Source organism: Sinohyriopsis cumingii, chromosome 5 (assembly GCF_028554795.1).
Source record: "Sinohyriopsis cumingii isolate HCF-2022 chromosome 5, ASM2855479v2, whole genome shotgun sequence".
In the NCBI taxonomy this organism is placed as follows: Eukaryota; Metazoa; Mollusca; class Bivalvia; order Unionida; family Unionidae; genus Sinohyriopsis; species Sinohyriopsis cumingii.
In genome coordinates, this window is record NC_142965.1 from 124,646,363 (window position 1) to 124,660,798 (window position 14,436).

Consider the following 14,436-nt stretch of genomic DNA (forward strand, 5'->3'; position numbering starts at 1 on the left):
AGGGTTCTGGATCTGAGGAACAAAATTGCACATAACCAGATATTGTGCATTCCATGTGCAACACTGATATATATACAGATCCTAAATTATTTTCTACGCTTTGCTGTTTCTTCAGAAATGGAACAGTTCTGAAGATAAACTCCATGCCAAACAATGGAATATTCTTACCAACAATATGTAGAGTATTTCAAATCCCACAGCCCCAAATCATTGATTATACATTTGCAAAATTGAACAAGTACAATTTTCCAAGGTGCTAGTCCAGGATTACTAGTGCACACTTTGTTCCTATTTTAAATCAAATCAGGCTGCACTCATCTTCCTATTTCTTTTCTTCACTTTATCTACCTATTTCTGGTACTTCAGGCCCTCTGGACATAATGAATGCTTGAATCAAACTCCATTCTTTCATTCTCATCCTGTGCTACATTAAGTGGCCAATAATAACTATCACATGTGCATGATTTATATTACTGGTTGACTGCACAGTGGGTTAAGTGAAAAAATTATCAGTCAATCAAAACACTTCAAACAAAACAAATCCAGTATGATTAATTAGCACTGCTTTAAAAGACCTTGTTATATTTCTTTACTAAGCAGAGATACTTATTAGCAGATCAATTTTGATTCACAGAGCCAATGCAGTGGAATTAATGAAGGCTACTTTAATAACATACTTGTTAAGGAGCCTTCAATTTCATATGTAAACAAAAGAAATAAGCCATTTTCCCCCCACCCATCTCCATCCCATGCACACTTTTGCTTAGTGCCCCTTCCACTTCATAGTTTTACAGTTCATATCAGATGTCAAGACACCTCAGCTGCCGAATCAGTTTTGTCATGTGGTGTTTGATGCGGAGTTGGGATGCATGTTAAATACCACATAATAAGCACATTTATTTTTTAATCTCACTGTTTGAAAGTAATGGACAATAAAGGTCAAAGGAAGGTAACAATAGTATGGTCTGTTTTGGAGACAAAAAAGGAAGTCAAAATGTAAGTTGGCCAAGTGAATTTTTTGAAATCACATGTCCCACCTACATCTTCACTTGTCCCAAAATTGCATTTTAAACCATGTATAAAAAAACCATCAAAGAAACAATGTACAACATATTTATTTCTTCAAAGACTTTAATTTTTAAGTTTTTGCATGCTGAAAAAATATCCTGTAATCCTTTTTACAGTAGAAAAACAAAACAAAAACAAAATGGAATCTAATGTCACAAATGATGCATTATCATGACAAAATGCCAAAGTTTTTCTATAATAAAGATAACAAGTGTGATTAAACCCAGTCAACATCTGAAGACATCCCTAAAAAAAGCAAACTGATTATGTATGTATAATGCCATATAATTTTCTTGTGAGTTATTCTTCATGATTTTCTTAAAATAAAATTGAATAATATTATAGTATCTTATTTTTCTGTGAAAAGAAAAAAAGTAATTTTAAAACTAACCTCCTTCCTAACATTCTCTTCGGCCTGTGGGATCCGTTCTAGGTTGATGATCTTTACAGCCACTGCTTCTTGGGTTTCATTATTGACAGCAAGTTTCACCCTAATAATGAAAACCTCTAGCTCAAATACCAAGTAAAACCAGACCTTGTATTCACAAAATTTCTTTAACATGAAGCTGAAAAATGTGAAGTTCAGATATATCGTTTAATTCAAACATTAGGCTGAAATGTGAATAATATTGCTTACCTGTCTTTCATAACACAGATGTACCTGTCAGAATTTATTTCATGTCAACCTTATTTATTTTACTATTGTCTGATAATATCCGATTTCAATGATATAGACATAATTAATATGTACAGTCTTTTGCTCATAATTTACATCATCCAAGAGCAATAAAATGTTAAGTTTCCTGACAAAGCTTTAAGCAGAGTCAGATTGCACTTTGCATAAACTGAAATTATAATTCAAAAGTGATTCTTGTTTGTTAAGGGCATCTACTCCTTGCAATAAAATAACGTAATTTTCAATCATTTGTGATTAATATTATTTGAACATTGTAAACCATTTTAAATTTTCATGGATTTCGTCAGGCAAGAGACCACAAATTCAAAGTTACAATGAAACATCAACCAGTCTGATATTCAAAGTGCACTCTCAACTCAGTGAGTGTGTGTGTGTGTGTGTGTGTGTGCATGTGCGTGTGTGAACATGTAGATTGCCTGCTTTTACTTATCCAATTATGATGCTGATATTGCTAGTGGATTTGAAAGATTATTTTTCAGTCCTTTCTTGTTTGAATGTCATAACTCAAATCAGGAAGAGGGTGACAAGAAATTGGCATAACTTCAATACCCACTCAGTTTTAAAGCAGCAACAGGGTGACTGGAAACTGCCATAACTTCATAACCCACTAATATTCAAAACAGCAACAGGGTGACTGGAAACTTACATAGATTCAGAGCCCACTGAGATTCAAAACAGCAAAAGGGTGACAGGGAACTTCCATAACTTCAGAGCCCACTGAGATTCAAAGCAGCAAGAGAGTGACCAGACACCAGAATAGCTTCAATACCCACTCAGTTTTAAAGTGGCAAGAGGGTGACTGGAAACTGGCACAGCTTCAATACCAGCTCAGTTTTAACACATTAACCCCTAGCGACGACTTTACAGGGCAGAAAGTAGTAACCTACTGCCGAGCTCTGTAGCATCATGGTCATGCATGATACACTAAAGTGGGTGGTATTATAGAAAGGTAGACATATGTAGCTCTACAATGATACCAAATAATCTGGAATATCTAGTTGCACTGCGAAATACAGTTAGGAAAACCTCATTTTTTGGACCCAACTTTTTTTTACACAAAATTCGCCAGTGGTTGGAATCTGATTTTGTGTCCAGATTTTGGACTTTTTGGTCTCAGATCTAAGGCAAACCGGTATGAACTGCAAACAGACAGATAAGCCTTTGCAAAAAGTAGGATAAGATGGGCATTTGGAATAAAGTGTGGTCTCCATACAAAAATAATGGCTCCATTTAGCAAAGAAACAAACTTTTACCCTTCTGCTCATGCGCGAGTCAAAGAGCCAAAGAAAAATGATGTTTATAACACAACTAGGCGGTATGTTATTGAAAGATGACCGGGGATTTGTTGTTTTTGAGTCTATTCAGAAATAGCTTTCAAAATGTGTTTCCTACTCGATTTTCAGGCAAAAATGACAAAAAGCTCCAGGGGTTAATGTGTTAAAGCAGCAAGAGGGTTACTGGAAACTTGCATAGCTTCAGAGCCCACTGAGATTCAAAACAGTAAGAAGTTGACTGGAAACTTGCATAGCTTCAGAACCCACTAGATTCAAAGCATCAAGAGTGACCAGACACCAGCATAGCTTAAATACCCATTCAGTTTTAAAGTGGCAAGAGGGTGACTGGAAACTTGCATAGCTTCAGCGCCCACTGAGGTTCAAAACAGCAAGAGGGTGACTGGAAACTGGCACAGCTTCAGAACCCACTGAGATTCTAAGCCAAAATTTGGAACACAAGTAGAAATTAAATTCTCTACAACACTGAAGGATATTATGGTTTTTTCCATTCCTTATACTCAATATTTGAACTGGAAGTCAAATGATGATTATTCACAATCATATCTACTGGAACAAAATTAGAGTGTAAATATTCTATTTACTCTGTAAGCTGAGACACTGACTATAGTGGGTCACTAGGTCAGTATACTAGAATGCTTAGCCATATCTCTATTTGTAAATTTGGTTATGACACAGTACATTACAATACAAGCCATGTCTACAGTTTTGGGCTTTAGACATTGCTGGAGCCTTCATACTCCCATTGCTACACACAATGTGAAATAATGTTCATATATCACTTTCTAAATAGATATATTTGCTGGGTACTCACAACAATTTGTCCAAAATGAAGACAAAATAATGTTTGTATATCACTTTCTAAATAGATATATTTGCTGGGTACTCACAACAATCTGTCCAAAATGAAGACAAAAAACTGTCACTGAATGATAGACCCAGGCATTATACAGCAGGCATTCAGTGTGTGCCTAGGATCCCATGGCAAGAACACTTGAGTAACATGTCCCAAACTACAAGAGACAACATTTTTAAAGGAGATAGGAAATTTAAATACACAGTGCACTAGTACTAATTGAAAATTTATAAAATTCTTATCTTTGAGAGTTTTGCTACCTTAACTTTGTTGTCTGCTCTATACTATCATATTTTATTTGGACACGTACACTATCATAATAAATGTTTTATCATGTACTCAAGAAGCTCATGAAAACATGAAGCAGGGATGTATTAAGGGGCAGTTGACCATGGCAACCACCCAGGGTGTCATGCTTGGGTATTCAAAAGATGGGCAAATGGGAGTAGGGCACCAATGATGCTCCTTGCCTGAGGCACCATTTGGTCTAGGGCTGGCTTTGATATTAACAAGTTTGAATATCGGTTTAACTTGACATGAGCCACACCATGGAATCTTCCATTCAAAGTCTTGCTCTCATTTATTTAACTTTGATGTTCACTCATCACCACCATCACTTATTATAGTAAATATGCATGCTTTCTTTATTACTTTTCTTTTTAAATTGATTTTATAAAATGCATAAATTTAATCCCTTTTTTCATTAATTCAACTTTAAAAAAATTAAATCTTTCTCACCACAGATGTAATTTTAACCTCGAAAAATACATTACACTAGCAACCATCATAGACTTTCAATGCAACTCAACCAACTACCACAAACTTTATATATTGTCAATTCCAGCGCCAACAGAGATGTGGACGGACATCCACTAAAGAAATGTTTTAAATGTATTTTTCGATTTTTCTTAACGACATAGCATGTCCGGGGGGGGGGGGGGGGGGGGGGAGGGGGACAAAGGGACCATTGAGTAACTTTACGAGTGAGAAAGCCAAATTAATTTTCAAAGTCCAAACATTATTACATTCCACTTGACAATTCAATCTGAAGGTAGTTGATATCATAGCCCTTTTAGAAGTGTCTAAGTAAAGTTTATCTGGTTGTAAGGCCATGTGAACCTGTCACTTGTCAGGTAGCATCCATGTGTCAGCAATTGCTTGTTATCTCTCTAGTCCATATTTTTGATCTGCCTTCAACTAAACTTTGAATATGGGTTATATCAACAAATTATGAGAGTGAAGGGAACATTATACAATTTAACATAATTATGCAAAAGTAACCAACTAATCCACAAACTGGCAGCAACCAACATAATATGTAACCAAATAGGTATACTGAAGCAAATACACATGGGGACAAGGGTTGAGCCTAACATAGGATCCAATGAACATGTGACACCTACGCTACAAGGTTAATGCAATGGTAGTATGGTCACACCTGAGCCCCATCAAAGGTAGACCAACAATACAAAGAACATTACAAAACAAAAATACAAGGGAACATTAACACTATCCTAACAACTGCAAGGGAGCCAAAGCACATGCACATCAGTGCTGAAAGAAAAAAATTTTAAGCACAGGCCCTGGGCTGGTGACTTAAATAAACTCACAAGCCCTGGCTGAAATTCCACAAGCCTAGACAGTTCATACCTGTCAACTCTCAAGCCAGGAGAAAAACCTCTCAATTTTGGAGGTATTTCCACACCTGCCTACCAATTTCATGTTACATGCATACAAACAACAGGACATAATCTTATTTTCCTTCTTGTTTTTTGTATTTCTTTTACTTTTTCTATTCTCATTCACAACAATGTAGTAGAAAAGATTTAGATAGGGAACAGAAGCGTGGTGAAGAAAGAGCAGATAACTGGACATTCATGAAATAGGTGTTCCATGGAATGAGTATGTAAGTACCTGTGATCACTGGGCATTCATGAAATAGGTGTTCCATGGAATGAGTATGTAAGCACCTGTGATCACTGGGCATTCATGAAATAAGTGCTTCATGGAATGAGTATGTAAGCATCTGTGATCACTGGGCATTCATGAAATAGGTGTTCCATGGAATGAGTATGTAAGCACCTGTGATCACTGGGCATTCATGAAATAGGTGCTTCATGGAATGAGTATGTAAGCACCTGTGATCACTGGGCATTCATGAAATAGGTGCTCCATGGAATGAGCATGTAAGTACCTGTGATCACTGGGCATTCATGAAATAGGTGCTCCATGGAATGAGCCTTCAAGTACCTGTGATCATTGGGCAAAGAAACCATGCCTTCTATTGTTTTAATTAAACTGGTGACAATGCATATATAAATCATGAAAGTAATCAAATAATTCTGTCTTATCATTGATAATAATAAAAATAATATAACAAAAACTGCTACCTCAGTACATCTGTTTTGTCATGGGCACTACAGCATCAGTAGACACTTTTTAAAAGTGCAGAAAGTTCTTTTGGCTCATAAATTGTGTTTATTGGGGGGGGGGGGAAGCATACTTGAAAATGAAACTAATACTGATAAAAGGCAAAATAAAATAGACAAACGTGAAGACAATAAAGACAGCCCAAACTTTTAATGTATATTTAATGCTGATTCCATATGGACTATACTGAAGGATGCTGATAATAATGGCTACTGAACTATGAACATGAGAACTTATGAGTGGGCAAAAGAGTTGTAATAGTTGTAAAGAAAGGGAATCATACGGAAATTAAAAGCAATTTGTGAGTGTTGTTGTTGTTGTTGCTGTCGGGTTTAACGCCATTTTTCAGCACACAATAGACTATACATGGCGGCCAGTATTAATGGTGGAGGAAGAACCCAGGAAATCCCTGGAAAGAACCACCGACCCTCAAGAAGCTACTGGCAAGCTTTCTCACATACCCACATTGGCCGAATCTGAGACTGGAACATACGCAGACAGAGGTGAAATGGCAGTGATCCCTAACGGAGAGCACTTTAGACCACTTGGGGCCCCTGTGAGTGGTGTAAGACTGCTGTAAAGCAAAATCCTTTCACTAAAAATGGAAATATTAACTTCTCGATATCAGCATTTAATTGTTGTTGTGGGCTGCTGTGCTATGCAAAAAGACAGACAATCTCATATGCTGTTGTTGAGAAAACTATCAAAACTGCTGTGAACAACGATGACTGCAAAGTTCCATCCAAATAAATAACATAGAACCATGCCGTACTTGAAGACTTTGATAACAGAATGCCATATATACATTTGTCAAGTCAAAGAAATGCAAGAAATAAAAAACTGACTTGAAAAACTAGCTTTCAGATTGTAGAATGCTGTATGATATTAAGTTTTAAAAATATTTTCTGTCTCGTGTCATCTTATGACACTGAGAATTTAATCCAGATATGTAATAAAATAATGATATGTACTTTTACATTTTCATTTTCTATCCTCTTGAAAGTGTGGCACTCGTGAGTTTCTCTTCATTACGAAACTCATGCCTCAGTCGTATCGCAAAGTTTCAAGTATGTATCATCCACCACAGAAGAGATACACTATGTTACTAATGGATGGACAGAGAGACCGATGGAATTACTGATGGCAAAATACCTTCATTTTATCTCCAAAATGTGCAAGGATAAAAATAAGAGTGCATGAAACCAAACAACGGAACAATAAAAAGATTAATAAATACTAACTCTCCATAAGCTCCTTCTCCAAGTGTCTGAACGAAGTCCCAACCCTCTACAAATGCCGTCACTTTACTCATTGATTATTTCATGTTATGTAACTTCTGAACTGTCAGCTGGATCGCCTACCCATTCCTTTGAGAGAAAAAAATATAAAAGACTTCAACTTTGTTTACCATCAATTTTAAGACATGTTCCACCTACTTACCATTAACTCAGACAAATTCTGGTCCCAAAATCATAGAAAAAGCATTCATTACAACAGCTAAAGCAAAATAATAAAGATTTTTCTCCTAAAATGGATGCAAACTGTGACTAGGGGTGAACCAATTCACTGATATATTGATGCATTGATACTTTCGCTGAAATGATACATACATCAATATATGAGACAGAGAATCGATACAAAACGATACTTACCATATGCATGCCATTTTAGTCTTCAGCAGTTAAGAATAATTGTTATTAGTTGCCTTGTTATTCTGTAAAATTATAATACATCTGAAACAGCATTTGCAGTCACAGGCACTCATGTTTGTTAGTAAAAATGAAAGATTACTTTAGAATACCCATTAGCTGTCTACAATTAACACAAAGCGACATGGTTTGTAATCTGCCCCCTCCCCCCATTTCATTCTAATTATCTTAACCCTGAAATATATTCCGCATATACTATACATTCCAAATGTGTTCCACATGTTTAATGAAGTACTTATCTCGTTATTTTATAACAACATTCACACAATGTTTCTACTTTGAATTGTATTTTGACTCCTTTGGTCAATTTGAAAACTACTCTAATGTGTTGCACGCTGAAATATGTTACACTGAAATCTCATTTGTTACTGCTTATTTTGCTCCAGGTTAACTGAATAACCCCCAATCAGAAATCAATGTAGCTTATTCTGTGTGACAAACAGGAAGTATTGGCAGAGCAACAGAGAGACTTCGCAGGAAAGTCCTTAGTTATGTCAAGTACTTAAGCTGAGATGCTGTCATGGTGTGCTATTGCACGAATCATGCAAAAAATGTTACGAATTCGCACACTTGGAGAACAGTGAAATGTGAAAACTCATGCAAATTCATTGAAAATTCTACATATGAATATGTGCTCAGCGAAGTATTCAATTTTTATTTAAAAATTCTTGTTGAGACATCTGTGTAGGGTAGCAACTGTTCCACAGCTGGATTTTCCAAGCATGATATGAATGGTTGTTAAACTAAATTTGATTAGATCAATGTGCCCAGGAATACAAATTATGGTGTAGTTTGAACACTTCATGAAGAAAGTTTTATAAATGTGTGTTTAAAATATGGGCTACCAAGAAAACCCAAAATGTCTGTGTCCCCGCATGGTTCATTATGATTTCATTGGTAAATACTTGCTGATGATAGTGATGATGACAATACTTTTAAAAGTTATGAAGTATATCAGATTACTGGAGCTGGGAAAGTGTTAATGGAGACACCAGGGAGTGATTTTTAGCCCCAAATGGTGTTAAATACGAGTCAAATGTACATGCTAGACGGACACAAAATAGATGCCATGTGATATTTTGAAATTAAATATGTACATCTGGCAGAATAGTGAGCCTAATTAAAATACAATTTAATGTATAATGTAATTTTCATATTTTTAATTAATCAAATTGACCTTGTAGATCATATGCTACAAAACCATATACATGTATCCATATCAGGGTTAAGATAAACTGAATAAAATAAGGGTTCAGAATTTAAGCAATTAAGCAATACAGACATTTATTTTAATACCTGTCTGCTCAAGCATTCATATACTAAATACCCTTATACAGTGTTATGGTACAGATAAAAAATTTGGCATAGTAGTCCCTAACAAAGGAAGTTTATGAAGTAAAAAATACCTATTTTGGAGCACATGTATCCAAAAGATAATATCTGTGAACTCTGGAAAATTAAACAAAATGGTCACAAAGATCAGTTTCCCAACATATTCAAGGAGACAAAGCTAGCTATGTATATGCCCCTTCAGAACAAAGCACAGAACAATATTGATACAAAGAAAAGGAGCAGAGTATGCGCAGAATTAACAGATTGATGCTGATACAACTAGAGGTGACATCTGTCAAAGATGTTAATTTCAGTAGAGCTATAAGAAAGTGGAGCACGAAGAAAGAAAGACAGATATTTATATAAATATTGACCAAAGACCATTTCTTCCTCCCCTCCTTTTATCTTTGATAAAAGTGGGGGTCTACCTTCAGATAAAATCCTGTCATCATCTTGCCTTGAAACTGTGCGTTGGAAATAAAATCGAAATTTCTCTTTTATATGCAGAGATATTTAAGCAGTGAAAGAAAGTGCTGTTGGAATAAATGAAACTAGCATAGAATGTGCAATGGGTCAGATTTCAAACTGTTCAAGTTTATCACCTTGTGCAGGTTAAAAGAAAATTGTAGAATAAGACTGGGTGTAGTCGTTTTCCTTCTTCACTAACAAATACAAGTACCTGTGGTTGCAGCAGTATTTTGCATCTGCAGAAAATAAAGTGTGATAGATTCTGTTGGTAGTCAACCTTATTCCCAATGCCAGGATTTGTACTAGATGAGATTTTCTTTGCATGAGGAAACTTCAATATTTCTTCTATTCTGAAGATAACATCGTAATGTGTTCCAAGCATAACCAGACACAACTATGGCTTTGTTTTCAAATAATTCATAAAACGTTGGATAAAACTCACTCCAACCAACAGGTAGTCTGTTTGAAAGTACTGTTTATATCTTCTCATCATACTTAGAGTATCACGATCAGAGCACACCTCCCCGCTGCTCTGTACCCTACACTGGCTATCCATTCGATCCAGAATCAAACACAAAATCTGTTCTCTGTGCTACATTTCACTGTTGAACTCTAGTCCAACATACCTATCTGACCTCACCCATGTGTACACACCAGCAAGATAATTACACTCCTCTTCTGACAATCGTATACTCATTATTCCCACTAGGAAAACAAAGTCATATAGATAGCGTTCTTTTGCATACCAGGGCCCAGCAACGTGGAATGAATTGCCCACTGAACTTAGACACAAAGACACAGTGATCACATTCAACAGAGCTCTCAAAACTCACTTATTTCGACTGCAAGAACAAACTTAAAGACCTAATAATGTTTCCTACCTGAAATATTCTCAGCATGTTTTTTTTTTTTTAATGTTTTTCTAATTTCATGTTGTTTGCTTATGTAATAATATTATTATGTTTCTTACCATATAGGTATTGTCTAATGTTGTAAAGCGCTTAGAGCTTGTAAAGATTAGGCGCTATGCAAAGTCCTCTTTATTATTATTATTATCAATGAGAATTGCATAAAAATATTTGATTACTACATGTATATGTCTATGTGTAGTCCACATACTGAAATACAACCAAGAATGTCAACATACATGAAAGAGCACCACCTACCTTAAAAGATGGAAAGACCAAGTTCAAATGTATGTGATATCTACTGTAATGCAGGCTGCATATTGTGAATTATATTGATACGAAGAACAAGTGCACCCCTAACCATGACTATAATGTTTCACTCAGGTCATACAGATATAGAAAAGAGAAACAATGACAATAGATTGCTGAATGATAAATACCAACTTGTTATGAACTGTCAGATTTTCCTATTTAATAAAATAATCATCTACAAATTCCTACACCCTCCCCAAAAAAACATGTAATGATACAGCAGCATAGATTGCTGAATGATAAATACCAACTTGTTATGAACTGTCAGATTTTCCTATTTAATAAAATAATCATCTATAAATTCCTACACCCTCCCCAAAAAAACATGTAATGATACAGCAGCAAAAATAGTTTTGCATTGTTTCTATTTCCATTGTTTTATTTCATACTTCCATTGTTTCTATTTCACAACCTTTGGTGTCAGAAAATAACCATCCATTCTACCTAAAAATTAGTCTAATGCATAGCTGAGAGATTATTCAATTTCCTAATATCTAGAAATCCAATGAGTTTAAACAAAAAATTATCATTCATGATCAGGTCATAATAATTACAAAATATTCTGTGATCTGTTGCATGTCATAATGCACATAGCTCAAGTAGCACAAAACACCTTTCACAAAGTGTGTCTCTTCCCTTCTGACCATATATTGTATCTGTGTGAAAAGTTTCAAGTCTACAAGTTTCGCACGATTTACTCCATCTGAAGACATGCCTTGTGATTAGAGCATCTGCCTTGGGTGTGGGAGGTTGCGGGTTTAAAAAATAGTTGAGTCATACCAAAGACTTATAAAAATGGTACTAACAGCTGCCTTTCTAGGCATTCAGCATTACGAGGTTAGGACTGGTCAGCTGGTGTCAGGATAATGTGACTGGGTGGGACATCATGCTACATGTCTGTGGCATGATGCCCCAGTGCGAGACATTACTATAAACTGCCACACTGCAAATATCATAGCGACATGACTGAAAAACTGTTAAAGCTACATTAAAAATCTGCTCTCTGTGTGTGTGTGATTTGGATTTTGACGTAGCTTTAACAATTTTTCAGTCATATCGCTATCATGTCTGCAGTGTGACAGTTTATTGTGATGTCTAGCACTGGGACATCATGCCACAGACATGTAGCATGATGTCCCACCCAGTCACATTATCCTAACACCAGGCCAATCAGTCCTAACACTAACCTCTTAATGCTGAGCACCAAGTGAGGCAGCTGTTAGTACTGTTTTTGTAAGTCTTTGGTATGATTCGGCCTGTGATCGAACCGATGACCTCACAGATCTGAGGCAGACGCTCTAACCACTAAGCCACCGAAGCGGTCAAAAATCTGCTGTAGGAAAAGCATTATTCAGAACAACATGACAGAGAAAACTAATTTTCCGAGAACAAATTCAGGACTTATATTTATTTATAAAAGACAAATGTTCACTGCGACAAATTCAGGACTCATATTCATTTATGAAATTAATATTGCATAAAATGCAAAACACTTCCTTTGCACAGGCATAGAATGCACACATGCCCATCTGCATAATATTAATCAATTTTATCAAAAATACCAATGTATTAACCAGTCAGAAGTAGCGATTTATACATTTTATACTATTTGGTACTTATCCTTACATACCCTTCAAGTTTTTCAGAATATTTGTCAAATCATAGTTCAGTTCAAAACTTTATACCATAAGCTTTATTTCAAATAAAATGTAAAGTACATAATATGAAATATGTCAGTGTATGAATATAGATATTTTGACGAAATTTATGATGTTTACGGAAACTATCGGACTCTGAAGGTTGTTCACAGAAAAATAATTAATTTCACATTCAAAATCTTTGTACGGAAACCAGTGCATCTTTGGCTTGAAATATAACGGTATACATCGCAATACATTATTATATCAATCGATAATTCTTTAAATGCATATATCTAAGTTTAAATATGGTGAAATAAGGTGACGGCGGCACCACAGGCACCGTTTCTGACAGCAATGTGGAAACCTACTGACAACACTCACGATCTTTCTGGTTTATCAAACTTGCAAATGGGCGAGGGTTTCAATAGTCATTCATTTACTTTTTAAAACAAGCGAGTACTAGCGAGACACGTGAGCTTGACGTTAGCTAGTATTTACTTTAGTATACAGAAGACACGACCCAGAACAAAAGTGAAGATAGATACGTCAATCTCTCTGAGGCGGCTCACCTACACAGAAAATTGACCCACGAAGTGTGCCCGAAAAAGGACTAGGGCCTAGTGTATGACCATTCTGATAAACAAACATGAATAAAGAAAACTGGGACTCGAAACTTGTTATTCGTTAAGTTTAAAAACAAATTAAAGAAATAAATCTCACTTCTTTGCGGATCACCTATAGCCCTGACTTTGATCTTGCCGCGCACCACAATAGAGTGAAGATTAGTCAAGGGGGGTAACTTAAAATAATTAGGGTCGCTCTTAAGGACACACGGTACTAAGGTATGGAAAAATGGGAAGCAGCCTGGAAATGGAGGAACCTAAAATAGAGTATATATTGGTTTTGCTGACTAGCATTAGTTAATAATATAAGTTATGTTTGAAGGGAAAATAATTTGTTGAGAGCTTATCCTAGTTGTAAGTGAGAGAAAAAAAAATAGAGATATTGTTTTATTGATGGAATTTCAGTCCTTTAACAGTGTTGAGTTTGGAACACTCATTACTAAATTAGCACCCGACTCTTTGGTGCGGCATTGAAAGCACATATTTCCAACACGTGCAGGTCCAGAAAATGCCGTGGCTTACATCCTTTCCTCTACACAGAAGCTGATATCCAGGTTTCATCAATACTGATAAATATAGGTTTGATCATGAGCACTCAAAAGTTATTGAATTTTTAATATCATGGTGTTTGCATAGGTTTACTATGGGAACTGGATTAGTACCGTGAGTCCTATAAAGTCTCATTACTAAAACCTGTTGATCTACATTTTGCTATCATACGTAGAATTCAACTGTTTTGTCAACGTTGGTCAATGGTAGTTAATAAAACAAGTAATTAGACTATTATATTACAGTTCACTAAGACAACTTCATTAAGCATACATATTAACAACAACAAACTGCAGAAAACCGTGTGGAAATTTAAGTTTGCATTTGTATCAGCAGAGAATTAGCACAACTTTTTATGGATACAGTGTACTATTTTGTTTACAAACTTCCATATACCTGACTCAAACTTGGCTTGTTAAAAGGACGGAAACATTCTGGCAGAGTGACGTAATATGCATGCATCGTCCAGTTTGTTCCAATACGTCACGTGCGGTTATAACGAAAAGGATCATTCAGTCGAGTCAAACGATTTTTAAAAAAAGATAAAAGATT

General features: G+C 35.7%; 1 protein-coding gene across 1 annotated transcript in view; it reads right to left on the reverse strand.

Annotated features, from left to right (window-relative positions):
• LOC149800122 (serine/threonine-protein kinase Chk1-like) overlaps positions 1–13,480 on the reverse strand; it is a 70,598-nt gene extending 57,118 nt beyond the window's left edge. Inside the window, exons 1-3 of the mRNA XM_089959719.1 lie at positions 13,433–13,480; positions 7,585–7,710; positions 1,460–1,559 (exon numbers count right to left, since the gene is read on the reverse strand). Of these exons, the coding sequence (XP_089815845.1) occupies positions 1,460–1,559; positions 7,585–7,655 (171 nt within the window). The 5' untranslated portion in view covers positions 7,656–7,710; positions 13,433–13,480. The remainder of the gene's footprint in view (positions 1–1,459; positions 1,560–7,584; positions 7,711–13,432) is intronic.
• Between the last annotated feature and the right edge of the window lie 956 nt (positions 13,481–14,436).